Source organism: Oryzias latipes, chromosome 16 (assembly GCF_002234675.1).
Source record: "Oryzias latipes chromosome 16, ASM223467v1".
In the NCBI taxonomy this organism is placed as follows: domain Eukaryota; kingdom Metazoa; phylum Chordata; class Actinopteri; order Beloniformes; family Adrianichthyidae; genus Oryzias; species Oryzias latipes.
Window position 1 is genome coordinate 11894362 of NC_019874.2, and position 24022 is coordinate 11918383.

The window sequence follows — 24022 nt, forward strand, 5'->3', positions numbered from 1 at the left end:
ACTTGTCCATGACCTTGACCTTTCGCCAAACAGTATCTGGGATAGGCTCCAGCAACACCATGACCCCAAAAGCTACTCAGAATGGATGGTTAGACTTCAACTGAGAGCTTTGAATGTGGTCACATGTAATACAAATAATTTCCCACTAGAGGGAAGTGTTTACCAAATAACATGATAATTTTTCTACAATGCATCATTTAAATTTCAACATTACAGAACTACTAAATCCATCCAACTCTAAGACCTTTAGCAACCCCTAAATTTAAATATAGAGAGTGATCCTATATGCAGGATACAATAAAATGATTTATCTTCATCCTATTTTCTTGTTTGCACGGAAGCAAGCAGCGTCCAGTTAAATGGCGATTTGTGTGCATCCTCGTTGACACAATGTCGAGAGAGAAACAAAATCAAACACAGCACCTGAAGAACAAAAGAAAACATTTCCTTCTACCTCTCTTGTCAGTGTATTTTTCGTCTCAACAACAGTGGCAAGACATGAAATTATACATAATTGCTGTTTTTTATTGGATGTGATAATGGCACCTTTTAAACTGTAGCCTTGGATGGCCAAAATTGCCTTCCAATTGCACAAGCCTGACAGCATTTGGAAAATCCGCAATGCAAACACGCGCCGTTGAGGATTATTAGTGTCTGCGAATGGAGGCAAGGTCATGTCACCAGACACACACTTTGATTTATTTTGATGTATTAAATCCTTTTACTATGATATCATCAAATTATTTTTCTATATAAAAGGTTTATCTTTTTTTCTGTGACTACAAATTTTAATAAATCATAAAAGACGGGAACAAACATGCTCAAAATCCTAATATACTTGCAGATTGTTTTGGGGGCAAGCATAATCTGATCAGGGAATTTTTTTAATTAACCCTCATGTTTATACGTCTAAACACTGATACAGTTCTGTGTTTTACCCCTGATTGGCAGTGCAGTTGACAGTCTTGACACTAAATTGAACACTGATTCCATTTAATGCTGACTCACCCAGTTAGTTAATATTAGTCCTCACGGATACGATGTGAAACCTATTAAGAATATTAAGTGGATATGTCTGGAGAGAGATAATCTCTTTTTTATTTTAAAAAAGAATAGCCAAAATATGACCGAAGAGGCCGTAAATGGCTAGAGGGATGACCCAAAAAAAATGATTACATTTAACTAAAAAGCCTGCTAAGGTAAAGACTTATGCACTGAAACAAAAAATCCAAAGAAAATTGCAGTTTATCAAATTTCGGTGAGTTTTTGAGGCTGTGCTGGGGGCGACATTTTTGCTCAAAGGGGCAGTAAGAAAGAAGAATTGCAAAAACAATCTGGTTGCCACAGTCCAGGACTGCCATGAAACCGTCAAATAAACGGACAGTTTTTTTTAAACAGTCATTTTTAAGTGTCTCTGTTTTATTTTTGATACTTTGTTTGACATTACAAAACAAAGTCATACAGTCAGAAACACCACGAAACACAACACAGCAACACAGGCATACAACTTGGAACGCAATGAACCCTTCAGTGTGTAACAAGAGAAGAGCTGGCAGGTGTGGGAGTCATATAGATGTCTGGAAATTGTTTTCAAGAAGCTTCTTAAGGCTAAAATATGTATATAGAGTATTTGTTTCTCTTGCAATGTAATACCTTACAGTACAGTACAACACAATTCATTGGTTACATTACATTTAGTTTCACATACATATTTATGCAAATAATCTTAATTGACTACATTAGTTTGCAGTTTGATAAAAAGCAGCTTTTTAAACAGTCTTTAAACACAGAGGACAGGTTGGTGTAAACCCTAGAAGGAAAATTAAAACATAAACCCAATACCAAAAAATGTATAGAGATACTTTAATGACTGGAGTTTGCACTGACATGTTTCAATGCGAGGAAGCAATATTTAAATTTCTATGTTCTTTGGTGGTTCGAATGAAATAAATGGAACAAAGGTATTATTAGAACAGATTGACATGTATGCTCGTACACCACCGACAACAAGAGATGCTCAGTTTGACATTGAGAGAATGTTTTTGTTTCTGTGGGCTGTCTTTTTACCACCTACTGACACCCTTTGTTGCAGTTTTTGGAAGGATCAATTCCTTTCTACATTTTCAGATTGTTTGGGTTCAACAGTAAAAATCTATATTCAGGTCAGCACTGGGGATTTATTTTACGGCTTGGATTCTCCAATTTGCACAAATTCTCTTGCGCATTTGTGTTTGTTATTTTTGTTTCAATTCTGACCTGTCTATGTGCGCTTTCTATTACTGTGATGCTGTTTTGTTGTGGCCAGATCTTAATCCAATGTCTTAACTTCTTGTTAGAAACTATATATCCTTCGCAAAACAGTTCCGAATTTCTTGCATTACTTCTTGTGGCCGGACCATTAAAAAACGTGGCTTTAGCTTTGTTGCACATGGTTTTCCTCTTAGCCAATAAAAGCACTGCTCTTAAAAACAAATTCTATATTTGTATTTGCAGGTTTTTCCCAAGTGTGCTTAACCGTCACACCTATTACGTAGCAGGAGAATGGCTGCATGTGAAAAGTCAAACTATTCTGTTGTCTGGATGAGGTCTTAAAAGGGGGTTGAAAGGGTTATTATTACAAAGCGAAGCTGATACTAACAACTGTTTTAGTGCCAACATTGTTGAGAAGGAGTCTTTCAGGTTGCAGTTCATCATGTAAAACAAACAGGAGGATGGAAAAATGGCAGCAATTCTGCAATAACATAACTCAAAGAGGAATGTTTTTACTTAGAGAGCAATGTTTTGCAGATCTGGTGGATCTTTGTTGAGCTAGGTCAGTGAAAAGTTCATAACATGCCTCTAGTATTTTATATTGACAAAATTATTTCAGATAAGAGAACTAAGAAATAAAAATCCATCAACAAATTACAGTTTTTAAGCAAAATGTGGCCTAACAGTCACTTTTGACCTATACCTATTATATAATCTTTAAACATACGGAAAATATCATTTCCTTATAACAGTCTTAGAAAGTAGGTAAACAACCGTTTATATTAATCACTTATGACTTACAAATGCTAATACATATTGGGGGAAAAAATTAAAACTTTTTCTTAAAAATGTTTAAAATCTTTGTAGCAAAATAAAAAAAAAACAGCAACTTTTTTGTAGCCCCTTTACATCAATGATTGTGTTGTTTGATTCTGTGCAATTATGCACTTGACACAAACTACATTTTTGTGTCAGAAAGTTTTGGAGACATTTCACGGATATCTATCTAGCAGGCTAAAACTAGCATCGTATGCATTTGGAAACATTTGCATTTATGCATGTAGCACATGAACACCACATAAACTGTTTGACTGACTTCCTTTCACCAGCTTGTGGAGAAATAGGGTGGAGAATGCAGAGTTTGACACATCTTGAAAAGAGAGGACACGGCTATAACCGTGACGGGGGTTTCCTCTTTTTTTTTTAATTCATTGGCACTTCTAAGTGTCTCGGCCTGTGGACATCACCGTAATCAATATAAATGGCTTTCCTCTTCTTAGCTCGCCAGACCTTTGTTGTGTATGCATCCATCCACCCCGCATCCCTTTCATCAGTCTGTCTCCTCCTGTCACTCGCTCTGTTCTGTTCTTTGCAGCTTTCAGACGACCAACCAGTGACGCAGCTGTAAGACAAACAAGTGACATGACCAAGATATGAAAAAAATGCAACCTTGCAAATGTTGGAAGCAAAATGGTTAAAGATCCACTCCGATCATGTTTTGATTTATTTTCAAAATGTTGCCTGTGGTTTTTAATTATCATAATGTAATAAACTGACGAATCAGATGCCTCAGTAAGAGCATGTGCTGCCCACTGTACTGTCCCTCGCCTCGAACGTTTGATTGACAGATTCTCCCGAGCCGCTTTCAGTGGAAAGGTTGTGGACTTCGAACAAGCGGACTCATAATTGGCGACAGTAGTTGCCCTAGAAACATGTGTCAGACCCACTTGGACCAAACAGTGTTGCCTGGCTTCAAATGACGGCGCCCATATCACTGAAAAAAGGCAACCGAATTAGCTTCATTCCATACGAAACAATTTCTACGGTCTACTGTCGATGAGAGCAGCAGGAGTACATTAGAAATCCGCCTCTGAGATGCAAGAGGACATGGCTGCAGACATCAACGTCCATAACCGGAAGCCCTCAACCAGAACCAGATCATTTTAAAAAACTTCATTTTAAGTGGCCACCCTAACAGTAACAGTTTTTCCTGTTTTCAGTTTGAATAAAAGTTTTTCTAAAATTCTGAACACTTTAGGGTTAGGGTTAGGATTCAGGTAAGTTGTATACTTTCCGCTTCTGGTCGATAAAGTGAGGCGCCATCTTTGTCTACAGCCAGATCTCTCTACTGAGCTGTGGTTGGGACTGTTGGCGTGGAGTAAGCCTGCCGCCACATACCGTCATCCATTTGTTTAGACTCTCTCCCTTTAGCTTACAGCCCCTTACATCCCTAGCCTAACATTACCGGTGAAATCCAGCAATATTGGAGCAATCCAGGCGTACAGTTTTGAGCCAGATATCAGCTAAGACGAGGAAAACAAAGACGTGCATGGATCTACAAAAGGATGCATCAAAATGAAGCGGAGGACGGAGCTTGGTGTAGTAGCTTTGATGTCACACCTACAAGCTTTTTTCAACCGGGTGCTTCTGATTGACAACAATTTGAATAAAGATGATATTAGAAATGAAATTTGAAGCCTTATTTTCTTTAAATATATCCTCCAACATGAAAAAAATATTACAAGAACATGTTAAGGACACCCAAAACTATTTTCATCGGAGTGGCTCTTCAACAGGGGAACAACATTCTTCAAATAATCCCTTGCAGTGATGTGATATTTAGAGTGTATTGTGATACGAGGAACAAGGGAACACTTACAGTGAACTGCCGAACTTCCCCGTTGTCCACTAGATGATGCTCTGTTTCAGGGGTGATGGCATAAGCTAACCTCTGTTAAAGAAAAGGCAGTTAAAGCCCCTCTTTGAGCAAAAACCGACCAATGAAGAAAGCTCAATAGCCCACTTTACCTTCATGTTTTTAGGAATACATCTTTCAAACTTACGTGGCAAAACTTTCCAGGCAGTGTGCAGAGTTTGTAAATGGCATAGAGAGGAACCATAGTCATGGAGGACATTGCCAGACACCACCCCAGCATGTTAGCCCACGGCGGGAACATGTAGGAGCCGTAGTTTGGAGGGTTGAACGTGGCAAAGCTCACAACAACCATAAACTAGAGAAAAAATGTCATGAAAACATGTGTGCTTTAAGCTTATTCTCACAATAAACATCTCTGACAGTAGACCAAACATTTCACCATAATTTTTATCTGACATTTTAAAAATCAAAGCATGAATGGCAAACTGTATCCATAAACCAATTATTTTTTCTAATTGTTTGCATTTCCCGCAAAGCCAAAGAGCCACTAGAAATGTCGAAAAAAACACAATTTAGCAATTACACCGTTTCAATTAAATCATGAGTGCGAATAAACCAACTCACACCATATGTCATTCAAAAACATGGCGACGGATGTGAACAATACTTTGATTTACAGCAGATTCAATTTCCTGCCACACTACTAGCGCTCATCATCTACCAAAGGAGATGTTGGGATCATCTGCAGTGGCAAGTACACTTGGAGACGGCTACAGATGAAGCGAGTTGGGGAAAATGTGGTTGGTGATGTTACAGATGAGCTGTGGATCCAACAATTCCTCATGACAAGCTCAACTTTTGATGAGCTCTGTGACCTATGTGGCGCCCGCTGTGCAGTTTCTACCAAGAAGCGCATTGCCATCCGGTTGTTGGTCACAAGACTCATTTCATTTAATTGTGGGCCGGCCGTAGTGCAGCGGTAGGGCGGTCGACCTATGATCGTAAAATTGCAGGTTCGCTTCCAGACTTGCACACCCATGTGTTGAAGTGTCCTTGGGCAAGACACTGAACCCCACCCTGCCTCTGGTGAGAGGTTGGCGCCAGTGTTCGGCAGCAGAGTGTGTGAATGTGTGTGTGACTGGGTGAATGGGTCTGTGACTGTAAAGCGCCTTGGGCCTTTTAGGTAGAAAAGCGCTATACAAGTGTACGCCATTTACCAATTCATGTTTCCATTGCAGTTTTGCAAAATGTGTCAATTTCAATATGCCTAAAAAAACCCACTCCCTTCAAGAACAAAAGGTTTTCCGAAATTGTTGTGTTTTCCTTAGGCAATTTTATTTCATAGTCAATGGAAATGCAGCTAATGAGAGATAAAAGAGCCACAAGTTGAGCCTGCGACCTGACATGGGTAAAAAAATAATGAATTTGTTCCCACAAAATAATAATTCACGTGATAAGTCATTCTTAAACACGGATGTGAGCAATACTTGGATTTACAGCCAAAACCTTCACGTTTCTGTCTGTGTTTATCTCACTGCATTGCATGGAAGACACAGAGGATGTTTAGAGATCGGATTTATTTATTTTAAAAAGCTCTACAAAAGCATTGGTAATCCCGTCTCCATGTCTAGGTTCATTCACATCACGGTACGCATTCTGTGCTGCCGCAAAAGCCTCATTCTGCCGCTACTTCTGTGTCTCTGTGACCCACACTAATTCAAAATGGGAAAAATAAAAACAAGAATCAACCTAGGGGATCTTTTTTATCATTTTCTCTATGAAAATAAGTAAACGTTTTTTACCTGTTGAAAATACGGGGTGTGTAAAAGGTCACAATTATTACAAATTACTATTTATTTTTGTACCGATGTCAGGTAATTAGTAGCTTTGAGTTTGTGTGGAAAATGGACAAAATTTGCTAAATATTACTGGTGAATTTGCGGGCATTACCCATTTACAGGTAATAAGACAAAAGCAAACTGTGGAATCATGTTCAGAACTACATTCATACTTAAATTGAAAATCACTTTCACAGTAGTGACTTTCTAACTTCCATAGACTTTGTGGGAAATGCACTACTGACAAATTGCCACTGTCATGATGGAAAATATGAATTAAATATATTAACACAACATTCACATTTCTACCCTATCCACTTATGTTTTTCTTTATTGTCTTCCCTTGTTTGTGGATAGTATGACTCACCAGAAGGAAGCATGGGCTGACAAACTTCCAGCAAAGCCTCCAGTACCTGCCTGGTCGATGCCCAATCATCTCCTTGATGTCGTCGCTAAAACGATCAACACCTCAAGCAGAAATAAAATATAAACTTAGGCACTCAGTTAAAGCAAATATTGTCTTATGCAAATATTAAAAAAGAATATATCCATATTTTGGTGCATTTTTCCAAAAGCTGAATATTTTAGGATGAAAATATGAAAAATAAAATTGGATCATTACAAAGTTGAAAGTCTATACCATCAAGCTTTTTCCCATCCAAGTATCTTTTTTTTTCGTTTTTGTGGTTACCTGAATCAACGGCATCTGTCATTGCAGGGGAATATATCTTTACTGACGACCAAGTATTCAACACAGCTAAATGAGCTTTAGCAGAGTGAAAGACCACAGCAGTCATGGGGTCAAAGGGTATTTACCGGTAGTTATGAAGATTGAAATAAAAGGCCTACAGACACTCCCTCCAGGACCTGGGTTTGATTTATCTGCCTTGCCAAGGTCAGGACCCACCAAAGTGGGGCAATATGCCGACTCCTTCGCCTACGGCCTTCTTAGTATTTGGGCCCTTATCCACCTCTCTACCGTCAAGCTCAGATGACACGAGAACATACATTTCTTAAAAAAAAAAAAAAAAAAAAAAAAAAAGAAAACTCCTGATTAAAGTTCCGGTCAGTTGTTCTCAAAGACCTTTACTTTGATTTTTTTTATACCCTGTAAGTGTTTATAAGTTAAGGGTAATACTTTTTCTCCCATGTTTTAGAATGTTGAGGTGCCATTAATCTGTAAAAACTCTTCCCTCCTGCCTTTTAAATTTTTTATCACTTCGCAAAATCCGTCACAGTTGATATTATTCGGCTAGTAGCTCGTACTGGACTGCCTGATCCTTCGTCGCAATTTTCTTTTTGTTGTAGCCTCACCACTGCTGAGTGAGCACAGATGTCGGAGTGGTAGAAGTCAAAATTTGTTACATTTGTTCCCTTTATCAGGACCACATCAATAGCACCGAAACATTAACCTCACGGAGTTTTGGGGCAAAGAATGAAGAAGCCCAAACTATTGGAAGAAATAGACCTTCTAGCTGCAGCACACTTTGATCTAATAGCACCAGACTGAACTGAAGCACAGAACACCTTCACCCCCAAATTTCCTATTATGTCCATAATAGAACATCCTTATTGCTGGCCATGAAAACAAATGAATCAGTTGTTTTTCTATTGCCTTTCTTTCTCACCGTAGAACCAAGCGATGCCGATGGCTTCAATAAGCACTCCAAAGAGAATCGATGTTCCTGCGGCAAAGTGGTCCAGCAGAGTAAAAACATACATGCCTCCCTGAAATTCAGAGTAGAAAAAAGGTTTGTAGAAATCTATATTATGATGCTCTGATTAAAAAGGAAAACCAAATGAACAAATGAATAATGTTGGCATACTATCATTATCCTTCCATACTTTAAAAAGAGTTGGATGGAAACATAACTGCAAGTCTCAAGGCTAAAAGAGTTCAAAAATATATACTATTATGAAAAAGAATTGCTTCCAGACTTACACTTGTGACGCAGAAGAGGGATATCAGAAAGGTAGAAACAACAATAAAGAGAGTAAACAGCTCCCTGTGCTTGTGAAGGAATTTGAATTCATCAATTAGCCCTGTGATCACTGACTCCATCCCACCCATCTGCAACAGAACCACCACAGACACACACCTTAAAGTCTCAGAAACTCTTAGGGTGTTGCATAAGAGTCTATCAGGATTACGATAAGCACTGACAAGGATCTCAGATTTGAATGCCTCATACTCACAGCACTGTCAATGCCTAAAGTCAGCAGCATAATGAAAAAAATAACTGCCCACACTGACGAGCCAGGTAATGTTGCAATAGCTTCTGGATAAATGACAAAGACCAAGCCGGCACCTGAGGAGCAAAAACTCATGTGAGAAAAAGAAACATCCACAAATCCAATAGTTTATCAGTCAGAATACCAGTCAGAAATAAAACAGCCTGATTTACATATCCATTAAAAATGTATTATCATGGCACAGAAAACAGGTGTGTGAAGGTTGAGCTCCGTAATTTCATACCATCCCGAGCAACTTTATCAAGAGCCACGTTGTGCTTGTGGGACATATACCCAAGAAAGGAGAAGACCACAAAGCCAGAGAAGAAACTGGTTAAAGAGTTGATGGAGCTGGTTATGATGGCATCTCTGCAACAATGACATAAGGTAAAAAAGAGAAACTATTCTATTACAAAACTGTAAAATAATACATACATATATATATTTAGGCTTATCATGACTATATTTAATGTGGTTTTCTTTAAACACGTTTATTGGATTGTGCCTGTAAGGTATAATAGCCATGATTGATTGTTTTTATGGATTATTTTATAGGATTTCTTAAATGAAATGAAATATTGTCAATTTGTTGGCCTGTGCATGTCTGGCTAAAAAAAACAAAAAAAAAATTAACCATAAAGTCTGCAACTCAAAAAGAAGCTAATTTTTTATTTTCTAATTTTACTCTATACATGAGTTTTCAAGGTTGACTGGGTCAGTTTGTGGAAGAAAAAAAATAAAAAAAACACAGGAGATTAAAAACTCCTGTGGAGAAACTGACAATTTTTTAAGTGTGTGTCAGTTGGTGAAACGGCTTTGTCCCGCGCAGCAAGGCGTCAAAAACATTGGGGGGTTTCGAGGAGCTTCAAAGGTTTCTGATATTTAGGCGCGTGTGTTTGCATGCTTGCACTGCAAGAGCCTTCCCCCTTGCGCTTTCTACACCTGCATCTCCTCACCTGCGAGCCACTCCACGGATTTACCTGTAACAGTTGTTACTGAATTTGTTGTAGCTGGAAAAGGCAATTAGCACACCAAACCCCACTCCCAGGGAGAAACAGATCTGCGTTGCTGCCTCAATCCAGACCTGGGGAGCGACACAACAAGCACACTTGTGTGAAGCGGCAAACAAAAGGAACTGGGGACGAAAAAAAGCCATTATTAGAGATAATTGCAGGAAACTCTTTCAACGGCAGTAGATGAAAGACGCCTGTGAATACGGGGAGCAATTTTGCAAATTACTGTTCCGTGCATCTATCTAATCTAATTCTCCAATTGCCCCAATGCCGCTCTCGGTGTCCATCTTGCTTTCTCCATCATTCTCCAGAACTGGATTTCTTGGTCCTGCACGTTTGCATGTCAAGCACCTAAACACCTACTATTAGGATTAATATTGCATAGTAGGTTTCACAGTTAAAGAAAACAAGGTGACCAATTTTCTCTGCGTCTTTGAACTTGGTTTGTTGCATCAAATGTGTGTCCTTCATCGCTCAAAACACACTGCAAGCAGGGACAAGCACCTCTCAGATGTTTAACACACGCCACAACAGTTGTATCAGCTGCATAATACAACTTAAGGCTATAGTTGCATTTTCACAATTCTTTTTGTTGTGTTTTTTTTGTTCTTTTTTTTTGCCAAGGCCAATAGCAACCCTTTTTCCAACTGCTTCCAATAAAGACTGACATTTTCAAAAATACTTCAGCCACTGCAGCACCTGTGGGTTATTAATGCAAAGTATGCGTGTTAGCATTGCAAATGCATCTGTCATTGTTTACCATTTCAAGGCGATATTGCAATACTGTTGTTAGCAAGATAATAGTACAAAAAATGCTTAAAATGTCAAAGCATTCCTTTAAAGTGACTTTCAGAAACCACTTTCTTCCTCAAGCTTCATCCCCTGCTTCCTGTGCACCTTCACTGCCCTCCACTTTCCTCTGTTGGCACGCACCTTGGCATCGCAGAGTCTCAGGAAGTCTACGGAAAGGTAGGCTTTAATGCCATCGATGGCTCCGGGCAGGGTGACTCCACGCAGCAGCAGAACAGTCAGGACCAGATAGGGCATGGTGGCTGTGATCCACACAACCTGAAAGAGTCAGATAAGATACAGACAACACTAAACACAGAAACACAATGTTCGCATTTACAGAGAGGTAGGACAGCAAACACACACTCAGATAGTGTTCGACTTTTGGATTTTGACGCCATCAAAGACGGTAAATGGGCCATACCTTTCCGGAGGTTTTGACTCCCTTCCAGAGACAAAAGTAAAGTAAGACAATCACTACAGCCAAACACGCAGTCAACTGCCAGCGGGGACGGCCCAGGTCATCAATACCATTACTGTCCTGAATATGAAGGACCCCGCGTCTAGGAAAGAGAACATTCAGTTAAATGTCATGGTCACACCTGAGACACCAGCAAGCCCATATCTTAAATTTAGTTTCTAGCCCTCCCACAGTCACGAAGAGCTGACCTGCTATAAGCCACTAGTGAATAGAACCATTTTTTCCTTCTGTTCAGTTCAAATCATCATTAAGAAAGAATGAATTTAGAGAATATATATCAAAATATGAACTCTCCTGCATATATAAGCGATGTTGATGGAGCTAATTTAAAAAACAAAAAAAAGGTCATGAAATTAATATTAACCAAACTAATTGATGTAATTGTTTGCAAATCCTGCTGCCAAAGGGAATTCAAGTGCTGTCTAGTAGAACATAACCATAGTGCACTCATTGTCATCCAACATTGGTCTGTAAGCTACAAAAACACCGGGCACGGGTTCTTGAATGCGCATTTAAGCCCACGGTGTTCACACTGGACGAGCAGAGAGAGGATTCTTCCACTTTTTCTACTGTTTACTAGTGCATGTCTGTCACCCGTGAATGGAAATGGCTTGGTGCGAAATGTCGAAGCCAGTCAGATTTCACTAACATGACAGACTTGGTATCATATAATTTTGACGGGCACAAATCATTCAATTCTCCTCCACCATCAATTTTCAAACGGTTGGTACTGTCATGAATTAAGGGGACGCCACCCATTCGTCACTACAAAATCTGTGTCCCTGATTGGTCAAAGCTCAGCCTGGTTTAACTTTCAATCCACGTTAAATAGCTGGGTGACTGAGTCTTGAAAATCTGCATAGCTACACATTAACGCGAGAGCTTTAAACGCGGAAGCCTGAAATGCACATATTTGCTTGTTTACATATTGCTTATTTTATTCCAAGTGGCCGCTGGCTGCAGATGCCCAGAACCGGAAGCCCTCGACCTGAACTGGAGGCCTCCCCATATCGCTGGAAAAATGTAATGTTAACTGGCAACCCCAACAGTTACAGTTTTTCCCTTTCTTAAGCTTTATTAAAAGTTTTTTCTACAATTCTGAACATTTTTGGGTTAAGTATAGAGTTGGGGTTACGGTCAAGGTAATATGTTTCATTTTTGCTTCTGGTCAATGATGTCAGCAGCCAGGTCTGTCTCGCTTGAATGTGCATTGCTGAGGGCAGTGTTAAATCAGCAAAATGCATATGGAAGACTTCTGTGTTTCTTCAGATATCTTTTTGTAATCAAAGGTAAATGACAACAACAACACATTTATTACCATTTCAACTTCTTTTGGTTTATTATGTTGCATTGGTCCCCATTATGGCTATTTTGTTGTAAGATTAATTTGCATCGAGATCCACTTTCAGTTCTATGTAGTCCAGAATTAGACTCTTTAAATACTAATAAAAATGGTAACAGAGTCCACCACACAGTAATATTTTAATAACAAGGACAGGAGGGAAGCTGTAAACACATATAATGGAATGTATTTTTTTGATTTGGGACCTATATCCACTTTTTCAAGGATATGAGAATAACTACTAAGCAAGAGTCTCCACAAGAAAACAGCAAATTAGACAAAACTAACTTCCAATCTATATCAGCTTTTCGATTTTTGTTGTTTTTTGAGCTGTTTTCTTTGTAACTGATGCAGAGAATCGGTTTATTCAACAGTTAATTTTAAATCTTTTATTTATAAACAGTCTTACATCGATGATATAGAAGACTGTTTAATGCCATATTTCATGTCGTGTTTTTGATAATTGCAGAGCGCGCTAAACACATGATCCAAAGGCTTCATCTGCTGTGGTGATGTGCAGGTGGCTTCGTGTAAATAGCAGACGGCTACTTCAGCTATTCTGGACGAAATGCCTTCTACTGTCAGAATTAGGCGCTTTCCCCCCTCTTGCTTGAAATGGAGACACCTGCTCAGCTTTATAAAGAGAGAAGCGACATCAATTAAAAGTGATGGGATCATTGTAAGGAAAGGACAGGTTATTGGACTGACTCAGCATAGCTTAGGTAGATATGACGACTGGCACCACATCTTGTTGTTTGTAGACTTGCAGGAATAGAAACAGACCTCCCATACAACTCAGCACTAAACTACTGCATGGCTACAAACGCTGATCAAAGCATCTTAGAGCTATGAAAACTTACTCAAAGTACTCCTGAGCCGGTGTGGCAGTGTAAATGTCACTGACTGTGTTGTTGTCAGCCCAATCGGAGCAGTTTGGACTGTTCCAGGTGTTGTTGCAGTGGACCCAGGGTAGCTCCCAGGTGAACGATGAAAACAGGTAGAAGAGGGCCCAGGAGATGATGACGTTATAGTAGAAGCCAACATAAAGGGAAATTAGGATGACTGTAAAGCCCACACCTGCCAGGAGAACATATATTTTTGTATTAATGTATTATAAAAAGACAAATAATGTAGAAAGCATTTAAGACTAACACATGATTATGTACTGTATACAAAGATCTATCAGTAACTTTTGATTCAGGTAGTGCCACAAGAGAGCCTCTGTGTACTTATGCTTATGCGATAAGAACGTGTTAACTGCCAGATGCAAAAGTTTTGCTTAACTTTGAAAAAAAAAAAAAAAAAGCTTGTTGTTGCTAAGTTAATAACTCAAAATTCCAAAGTGAACATTAATCGGTGAATCTTTAGTAGAAATAAAAATAAACATATTCAGTCAAAATTGAAAAAGGGAACGCAGAAGTTGACATAAAACTAAAGAAACTTGCCAACAGCTCTTCAACCAGCAAACAAGTTGCAAGTGGCAGCAAATGAGATGTCCAGCGCTTTAAAAAAAAAATACATAGAAAAAATGGACAAAAAAAACTAAAAAACACATGAAAACTCTCCCACTAGCTTACAACCCTTCACAAACCCAACCTAATTTTAGCAGTGCAAAAAAAATAAATTGTGAGCACTATTGGAGCCTTCCAGCAGTAAGGTTTAAAGTTCAGTCAAGGAAAACAAGGACATGGATTTATTTGTCTACAATACATCTACACTATCTACTTGGGTGTCAAACGATTTGAATAAAGCGGAGGAGGGTGCTTGCAGCCTTCTGATAGTAGCTTCTTCTAAGTTACAACTACAAGTTTTTCAAACAACATTTTTTGTCTGCTCATGGTTCACAATGATTTGAATAAAGAAATGCTCAGAAACCCAGTTTTAAGCTTAATTTTCCTTATACATGTCCTCCATTGTGAGAAACATACCACAAGAACATGTTTAAAACACCAAAACCACCATTTTCATTGGAGTGGGACTTAATGACAATACATAGGAATCCACAGTTAAGTCAGTCTGCATTGGCCTCATATATTCAAGCAGACTCATCCATCTATTTTTATCACAGGGGTTCCAGATTTTTTGCACAGAAAGCCTGATTTGGTGAGGTGAATATTTATGATGGTCAACCAATCAGCTTGCAGTCTTTGAACCCGTATAACGTTAAATGCAAATGAACTTTTGTTGCAATGCCATACTTTTAACTTCTTCAAATAGAACAGAAAAACACCTAAAGGCATTTTTATCAAAATTACTTTGAATTTCATATTTGAGGTCTATGCAGCATTCTTTCCCAGTTAGTTTGGCGTAGTTAACATGTCTCGTCTTGTGGGGCCTCTTGATATTGAGCTCCTTGAAAAATAACATTAATTAATAAGAAATGAACAAAAGGAGAATAATCTAAGGTTCATGGGTCACTTGGTTCAAGAGTCTTGTACCAAGTGACCCATGAGCCTGTACCGGTTAGGTTGGGGACCTCTGCTATTAATGATTGGGGACCTTTCTATGGAATTGTGAGCCAGCATCTATAAAACTCAATGTGATTTAGGTAGAAAAGTAGAAATACTGATTTAATGTATTTTAACTTACTATAGAATCTGTCAACAACTTCTTTCTAAATGCTTGAACCAAGTCAGAACAGTAACAGTGTCTCCTTGACAAGTATACAATTGGAAGGAACTTTTCATGTGGGATTCATTAGCTCAGTATTTCCCAACCCTAGAACTCTGTTCTGCATGTTTCCCATGTTGGTTTCAGCTTACCATAGCTCTGCTGAAGCGTCATTCTGGCAGTAAACATAATCAAGTGTCTTTGAGCAGGGTAGGTTTAAAAATATGCAAGACAGTGTTCTACAAGAACCAGGATTGAGAAACACCACGATTGATCATTTTTTGTTTCTTCTCCTGATTTTTTTTCTTTCGTTTTTTTTTTACTATTTTTTTTTTTACAGAGAAAGTCAGATCGTTGAGGCAGTAGTACCAAAAGTATAAAGACTGTAGTATATTGATTCAGAAGTTTTTTTTTTAATTTAAGGATTTTGATGGTTGGTCAGCTTCTTTCTGTATCGCATTGGTCTCTAGACTTTATTTCCATAAGGAATAGGACTCCATATAATTTGTAACTAACCATCTCTAAGATGACTGCTGCTGTGAGCAACACTAACTTAATTGTCATGAGAGTTCCCAGAAGGATTGTGAGCAGTGACATGCTAAAAGAACATAATTTGGTGAGATTTTAGAAAGTGACTAATGTCATGCATACATTTGACCATTTTATTGACACATCTAGCATTGTAGGGAAAATCCCACCAAACATTTTATGAAAATGAAAAATCGTGGTGTAACGTGGTATATTATAAGACTACTAGCCCCCTGGAATGCCCATCAGAACATGATGTTTAGGTGGGGATCAGGTGTCTCTTCTCCGTTTGGTTTAGCCAATGGGGTAAGACAAGGAGGTATTTTATCCCAACTTCATTTTTAACTTGTATGTAGATGTCCTGTTGAAGGATCTGAATGCCTGTTATACCGGTCACATGGTTGGTGGTTTTGAATTAACTCAACTTATGTATGCAGATGATTTAGTTGTTTTTAGCACCAGCAGCTCCGGATTGCAACAACTTTTAAATGTCTCTTCTGAATTTGGTTTTAAGAATGATATTTTATACAATTCCAGTCAACGTGATGTGTTGATTTGTCGTACAAGGGATGATGTTACATTGAATTTTCCTGCTTTTAAACTTAAAATCCTTCTATTCAAAACTTACTGCAAACCACTGTATACTGCCCACTTGTGGACCAATTATAGGGCATCCAGCATGAGGAAGCTACAGGTTGCCTACAATGATGCCCTAAAGATTTTATTAAAACAGCCACAGTTGTGCACCGCAAGCAGTTTGTTAGTTCTGTTATTTTCTTATATTTACATACTATTATCAAACTCCTTGTAAACAGCACAGCAGCCGCAATTACACATTTCACCAAGGAAATGCAGAAAAAACCTGGAAAATTGAAATAAGGCCTTTTATTTTAATCATTTTCTGTAAACGTCAATCCCGGAAATACAGCAAAATCCGATTTCACCTCAATGATATAGTTAATAGAACATTTGTTACAATATAACAGATGTCTAACTCAAAAATAAGAAAAAAATAGGGAACACCAATTAGTCCATTTTCTGGTGTGTCTTTTTTCCTTATATGCATTGAGAACTAGTCCTTTAATTTACTGAACTGGGATTTACTTTTTATTCATTGAGATCCCTATAAGTCACTGATAAATGAGTAATCTCCCACTGACAGCATCATCTTTCAGTTGGCATCTTTAGGTCGCACAGAAAAAGAGACTTAACTTTGAAAACTGAGGTTTCATGCCTTAATTATCACCTTATCTACCCTTTATATAAATCTGGAACAGTGTCTGCTCTTCTGAGGTTGAATTTTAGTTTAACCTTTGCAAAGAAGCCGGACCATCCCTGTGCCTTATTGATAGCTTTGTGATGCAGTTGTGACATTTGTCCGCAAAGCGATTCCTCTTATTAGCACCACATGCAGCCATGCTATCTCTCCACATCCGCTTCTCCGTCCTTTTCTTCAGATGCATTGATCCTGAGAGGAAATCAGCTTGTTGATCAGAATAATTACTGTCAATATGGGCATGTGTCCGTGCGTTGGAATAATTACTGTTCTCCCCCTGCTGGGAGGCAGGAGAGTGAAGCGTGTGATTAAAACGTCAACGTACTCAGCGTGGTCTCTGGCAGACGGCACATGTTCACACCAAGGAGGCAGACTGGCAGGAAGACATGGAGCAACACGTGTGGGCAACATTCACAACCACAAGGGCATGGTTTCACACAAGTCGCAGACATAACTTCCAGCTGTGACTCAACAAAAGGGTTTCGTTGAGTCTCTAGTTCAAAGCAATGTGCTAAAACGAATTTGAGCTGTTTTCTTTGTAACCTTGAAGGAAAAATTTGAAGGAAGTAGCACAAAATATTTTATAATACATCCAAAAGGAGGACTTATTAAGGGTATAAAAGCATAAATTGTTAAAACAAGCTTTGCCAAATTTTTTTTTTACTAGCTGCGATCTTCTGTTCCTAACATGTTTCTTCTTCATTTGGGCATATTTGAATGGCATTTCTCCTGAACTGCTCTTTGCTTAATAATGTGTTGAGAGAACGCAGCTCAACTGGACAATCAGGACGGGAGTCTAAAAGCCCAATTTTCATCTGTTTTCCATCTGAGTGCCAGCAAAACCTGATGTTCTGAGGGGGATAAGTAGTGGCTGTCGCTGCTCACCACGGAGACAGGGGGACAAAAGAGACTCGCACGTGAACAGGCAGCCATGTGGGCAGACAGGAAAGACATGCAGACGTCAAGGGCTGGCCTCCACTGTCAGACAACCGACAGCCGACCAGGAAAAACGCAAAAAAACAAACAAAAAAACAAATGGAATCCAAACATAAGCCGAGAGATCACGTTTATTCATTTGAACTAACAGACTGATTAGAGGATTTAATTGAATAAGAAAAATTCAAACAAAAAAAAACAAAAGGTTTGAGCTAAAAACCTTAAATAAGTAATTAAATCTTATGGTAACACCTTATAATAAGATTCATATTTATATGAACAAGCATTACTAATGTGTTTATGAGTCATTTATTTGTAATAGTTGCTAAAACAAATGCCAATGTCACGGCACCGACCACAACGGCAGCTGCACAGGAGAGGGATATCTATGCTGATCATCCTGATGGTTAAATAAAGCATCAGTTCAGAGAGAAAAGTTCACCTCTTACCGCTTGTTTTTGTTGAGATGATGAAGCTAAAGTTTGTTTTAAAGAAGCCTGCGCACTGATGTATAACATTTAAGCTACGTGACCGGAACTTCTTTTTCAGGCATGCATTCACACTCTGGATTATCACTTTTTAATACACGCCCAACAGCCAATCAGAATCCAGGACCATGGTATAAGTAAGGGACAATTAACTATCAGAAATGACACCATGGAAGCCTGAGGTTGGTTCCGCAAAGTGCGTAGGTGGTTTTGCAGAGATTTTTACGCCCTTCCTGACACAACCCTGTACTTTTATCCAGGCTTGGGACTGGCACAGGGTACCCAGACTTGGGCCCCTTTGTGGCTACATAGTTTGGCAGTTGCGTGAACAGCCTTGCCCAAGGACCCACACTGGGCTAATACGGAGTATATTTTTTGTGTACATCTTTTATCTTAAAATATATCTAAAATCTGTCTTAAATTTGATTTTCCCATAGCTGAAGGAGTGCAACTGTCATCACCCTCATCAAGAAACAGAATAGAAACATTTGATTTTGTACACATTTGTGTGAAAACACCGACCTTTAAATATGGGACATATCTTCCAGACCCCTGCAGCCCCCTCTCTGTTGTACTGTCCTAGAGCCAGCTCCATGTAGAAGAGAGGCATTCCTGCTATCAGCATGAAGAACAGGTACGGCACCAGGAAAGCACCTGAAAATGTGCACGCACACACACACGGCAAGGTTCCAAAATGAAACACTAAATTGGATTTCACTTAGTCAAAAAAATTCCTTTTATGTTTCGGTTTACATCACTTTATTTTTCTAAAGAGCTTCCTGACATGACAAGAAGAGAAAAACATAACAAGGTTTAGGTTAAAACTGTTCATCTAACAATCTATCGACTGTTAATCTATCAAGTGGGTACAAGTATTTATATATAATTCATCTGAAATTAAAGTTGCACTTAGGAATTGACTATACAGCCTCACAGTGTTTCTATGTACTCATAAAAAGAGAAATGTGTAAATCTTTCGTCACTCACTGCCTGCCAGCTTTGACCATGCTTGCAGTGTCATTTACGGCTCTTAACCCAATGAGAGCTCTATGTTAAACAGCCATAATTACTGATACTGATTGTTAAAGCTAATCTATGCAGAACAGCTGTGACGGTTCCCCATTTTGTTTACTGGGAAGGGCTACAAACGTGCGTATACAAAGATCTAAAATACCATGTGATGTCTACATATTGCAGATAAGATTTTTCTATTGCAACAACAGACTAAATTCTGGGCATGTTTGGAGTAGTTGACTCTTTTTTTTATGTATATCTAGCTTTATTCACAGAGTTTAGTGGACAAGCCTTTTCCCCCTCATTCTCACCTCCTCCGTTCTTGTAGCAGAGGTAAGGAAATCTCCAGACGTTTGCGAGGTCCACGGCAAATCCAATCACAGACAAGAGGAAGTCGATTTTCTTCCCCCAGGTCTCCCTCTCCTCCTCGCCACTGCGGCTCGTTTGCGGTGCAGCTGGAGTCACTAAGGTGGTCGAAGTAAACTGAACCCCGTTCTGCTCTTTGACAAGGATCAGCTCCACCTGACGGAACAGGAGAACATCTTACCTCATTCAATGTGGCTTGAAATTGAGGCTTTAAACATTCCTTAAAGGCCAAAGTATGTGACCGCTTTGCAAGTTAAGGATGGGGAAACCAGAAAAACTGGAAGAAATATTTTGGAAAAAAATCCTAAATTCATGTGAAAAACTGAATCTTAAGATTCTTGTTTAAGGACAAATTTATTTATTCTGTTTTGTAAGAAAAAAAAAATCTTATTGCCTAGAAATCTTTTCTAAAATAAGAAATCTTGGTAAGACCTTTTTTCTTATCCAATTGTCAGGTTTTTTTTCCCCCCAATTTAAAATTTTACAAATTTGTATCTATTTCTTGGAGGGCTGTTTTAGCGGTGTTAGCAGTTTCTGACAAACATTTTTAATAAAACAGCTCAGTGAAACAAAAAAAGTTGCACCATTATTCAAAAAGTGTTGGTTGCAATGACTCTGTCATGCGTCTCTTTTCTGCACTGACCTCTTTGGGACCCATGGTGTTGGACGAAGGTTTTTCGGGGACTATGACTGAGGACATCTCTTCAGCAGGGATTTCCTTTGAAGGGTGCTGCAAAAACTGTGTTTGTGAAACGCCTGGTTATGAGGAGGAAGGAAAGGTAAATGAAGCTGACAGCTCATGAAAGCACATCAGAAAGGATATGAAGAGAAATTAGGTATTCCCTTTATGTGAAATGGGGTCAGAGCTACAAATATATGTAACAAACTGTTGCACAAACAGTTGCAATTATAGTGAATAAGACCGACTTTAGAGCAGCAATTCTGGTTGAAAACACACACAAACAAGAATTTTTTTTTTCAATATGCATAAATGGCAGGGTGTAATTTAGTTATAGTTTTAAAGTTGCTTGATAAAATATAGAACGAACAAGCAGAGAATGGAGAAAAACAACAAGAGGCGATGAGACCCACGCAGAGTAAGTGAGCGTGATGGAAGAGCATCTTCAGCTGGTCATCAGTCACGTTTGTTGCACACTTGTTGATCGCCATTTTGCACCGATTTTCACTGTCATCTTTGCAACCTTTTCATCCCACACCCATAGCAAAAAACGATAGATCCATAACAGCTTAAGGCCTTGTTTAAACCAGGCTTTCTAAAGCCTGATGGTTTTAAAGAAAACTTTAATACTACAAAAAATAAAAAATAAACTTTGTTTTGAAAATATGAAAATAAAACACAAAATGTTGAATATTTTTAAATGATTAGTAACATTTTTATGATACTTAATTATTTAAAATTTCCTCACAAAGAATTTATTTTATTTAAAACTCACTTATTCAGTATGACACATTTTCTTCCGTACATAACACAAAAATAACAAATAAAAAAATATTTAGAAAACTTAAAAGTATTCTTATAATTGAAGTAAAATATGAAAAGTGACCAAACTTACCTGGAGGAAAACGTGGTTGGTCAATGCTCCACCAGACGCTGGTTATGGCAAATTAATTCCAGAGCTAATTATGTTTTTCAATGCGCTGCAAACTGTTGCAGGTTGTTTTTCTCTGCAGGGCTGAAATTAAGTTCAGTTTTGAACTAAAACAAAAGCAAATACTCTCAGCATAAAAAAAAAGAAAATATTATAAAAAACTAAACAAAAAAAGAGTCAGGATTTTTCAGGGGATGAGACAAAAAGATGAGCAAAATTGACAGAAGGAAAAAGAAAAATCAAGAGCAGTCAATCTGTTATGATCTGAATAAAACCCTCCCACCCCTTTGGGGATCCAGAGACAGACGCACAACGACCAGAGTACCCCAAGGTACTTTATGGAGATGTGTCGCTGGGACCTCTCTTGAAATATGAGGGATAATCAACACTCCCCATCACCGTCACTCTCCTCCCTCCCTCCTTCCTCACGGCACCCCTCCTCTTTTACCCAGAACTGCATTTTTTTTTAGCTGGTTAGGACATTTATTTGAACATTTCTTTTAATATTTGCCCCATAGCAAATTTAAAAAATATATTTAGCAATTAAAATTAATCATTATCAGGGATTATTTATTCTTCTGGGAATTGTATTAAATTTTAAGACAAACTTTATGATCGATTATGGCAAATTGTTGCTACAGATATCCTGTTAAGATTTATCAGTAATGTTAATCAATTGTTTAAAGAAGAAGAGTTAAATCTGGTTATAGACATTAATAATTTATGGACAAAAGTTACTCAAAACCATTGTCTGACAATTTAGTTTTTCAAAAACAAAAATAGCAACTTTTGTACATAAATTTTTGTAGTTTGATATAAGAAAAGAAATAAAAACTTGCAAATTATTGGTTTAAAAATGTTTCTCGATAACAATACAACAGAACAGAATAGAACACATGTATTACAGACTTAAGGTCCAAATAACAAGACTATAAAAATGCACATTAATTCATACATAAAAGGAACAATAAACATACGAATAAAAATGCTAAAAACAATAAACATAAAAATCAGAGTAATCCAATAATTCCTGACACCTGATGGTTTCTCATCTCAGCCAAAAAACTGGATCACGCCATCAAATAACATGTTTAGCCCACTCACCAGAGAAAGATTTATGATCACTTTTGTGTCCAGACAGACTCTTGTATAGAAGCCAGTCATTGTGATCAATTGACCACTAATCCGTGAATCTGCAGCCTCCACAATGTCACCGATGCACCTTTAAAGTGCAATCATCCCTCAAGCCTCAGGCCTCATGTCAGAAATTGTTGGGTCGATGTAAGCCGTGCTGGAATTATGAGGTTTTGTATGGAGCTTCGACAAATGGTGCGGCGGACATAATCGAGTGTCTTGTTTTCATAAAAGCAACAGCTGAGACCCGAAGAGAAGATGGGTAATGATAGGTAGGGGGGGGGGGGGGGTTGAAGATGGAAGGGGTGGAAGGGCGGAGGTAGGTGAAAAAGGGTAAGGGAAAGAAAAGAGATTCAAAAAAACGTCTTAGGAGCTCTGTCTGCTAAAATATTGGTGAGAGGGTGGTGGTATTGACCTTTATGATCAGTATCGTAGAGGCAGCATACACCAGGCTGACAAGACATTCTTTAGAAAACATGAATTTAATTCAAATCCCTTTTCCTCTTTAAAAGTCAATGAATTCTCTTATTGATAGCACTGGTAGACAAACTTCAATTTGGCCATTATGTCAGTACTTAGTTTTAAAACCAATAATGAGAGATGTTGACTGTGCAAGAGTAAGACCACTGGACTTTCATTTTTTTTTTGCAGGTTATTCAAGTCATAAACAGACCAAACAGATGCCTCAAGAAACGTATGTGGTCTGACGTCAAACACGCTTGACAGCTTTTAGTTGTAGTTGACCTCCAACAAGCTCACTTCTGATTGGTGGGACTGGTTGCCATAGAAACGGTGGCTCAGACTTTCTCGACCCAATTACTGGCTGTTTCCGAATTTCCACCCTAATACCAAGCAACTAAAATACTATATAGTCCGGGACTATTTCGTGACCTGGATTTTAAAAGCAATTCGGACACTGTGCTTACACCTTTTTTCTATTTTTTTTTTTTTAAATGGCGAATACGACGTCACCGAATTCATGAAGAGAAAAACTTAGTGATATGAGCGTTTTGCGACGACCATTTATGAATCCACTCAGTTCTGATGATGAAAACGATGATTGTTTACTTAAAAAAAATACAATTATATACAAATTTATTTGCAAAAATTGTTCAAATGCAATGCATTGTGGTATGTATTTGCCAATCCAGTGAGCATCGAAGTACACTGGTTTTTCACAGAGACTTCTGGGAAATGTCTAGGGCACAGGATTTTGAAATTGTAGATTTGGACAGCACTGCAAAATGGCGAACGCGCTATATAGTGCACTTCGTAGTGAGAAGTGAAGGAATTCGGACATAGCCCCTGTTTACCAACGTTGTTTGGCTCCAACATGGCGACATCTATATCGCAAAAAAAATGGCAATAGAAACCACAAACCCTTGACAGCTACCTGATCAAATCATCTCCAACCTTCAGCACCAATCAGAGAGCAACATCTGTTTTATCCTCGTTTCAG

The 24022-nt window shown here is 38.4% G+C and overlaps 1 protein-coding gene across 1 annotated transcript; it reads right to left on the bottom strand.

Moving 5' to 3' along the window:
• Nucleotides 1-1397: 1397 nt before the first annotated feature.
• On the bottom strand, nucleotides 1398-21770 carry slc6a3 (solute carrier family 6 member 3). The gene is made up of 16 exons (XM_020710025.1): nucleotides 21394-21770; nucleotides 20463-20575; nucleotides 19765-19975; nucleotides 18962-19093; nucleotides 13462-13678; nucleotides 11203-11341; nucleotides 10923-11057; nucleotides 9957-10060; nucleotides 9221-9345; nucleotides 8941-9053; nucleotides 8687-8815; nucleotides 8373-8472; nucleotides 7112-7212; nucleotides 5094-5261; nucleotides 4910-4981; nucleotides 1398-3652 (listed from the first exon to the last, which is right to left on the bottom strand). The coding sequence occupies exons 2-16, from the start codon at nucleotides 20517-20519 to the stop codon at nucleotides 3629-3631; spliced, it is 1827 nt and encodes a 608-aa protein (XP_020565684.1). The 5' UTR covers nucleotides 20520-20575; nucleotides 21394-21770; the 3' UTR covers nucleotides 1398-3628.
• Nucleotides 21771-24022: the final 2252 nt, after the last annotated feature.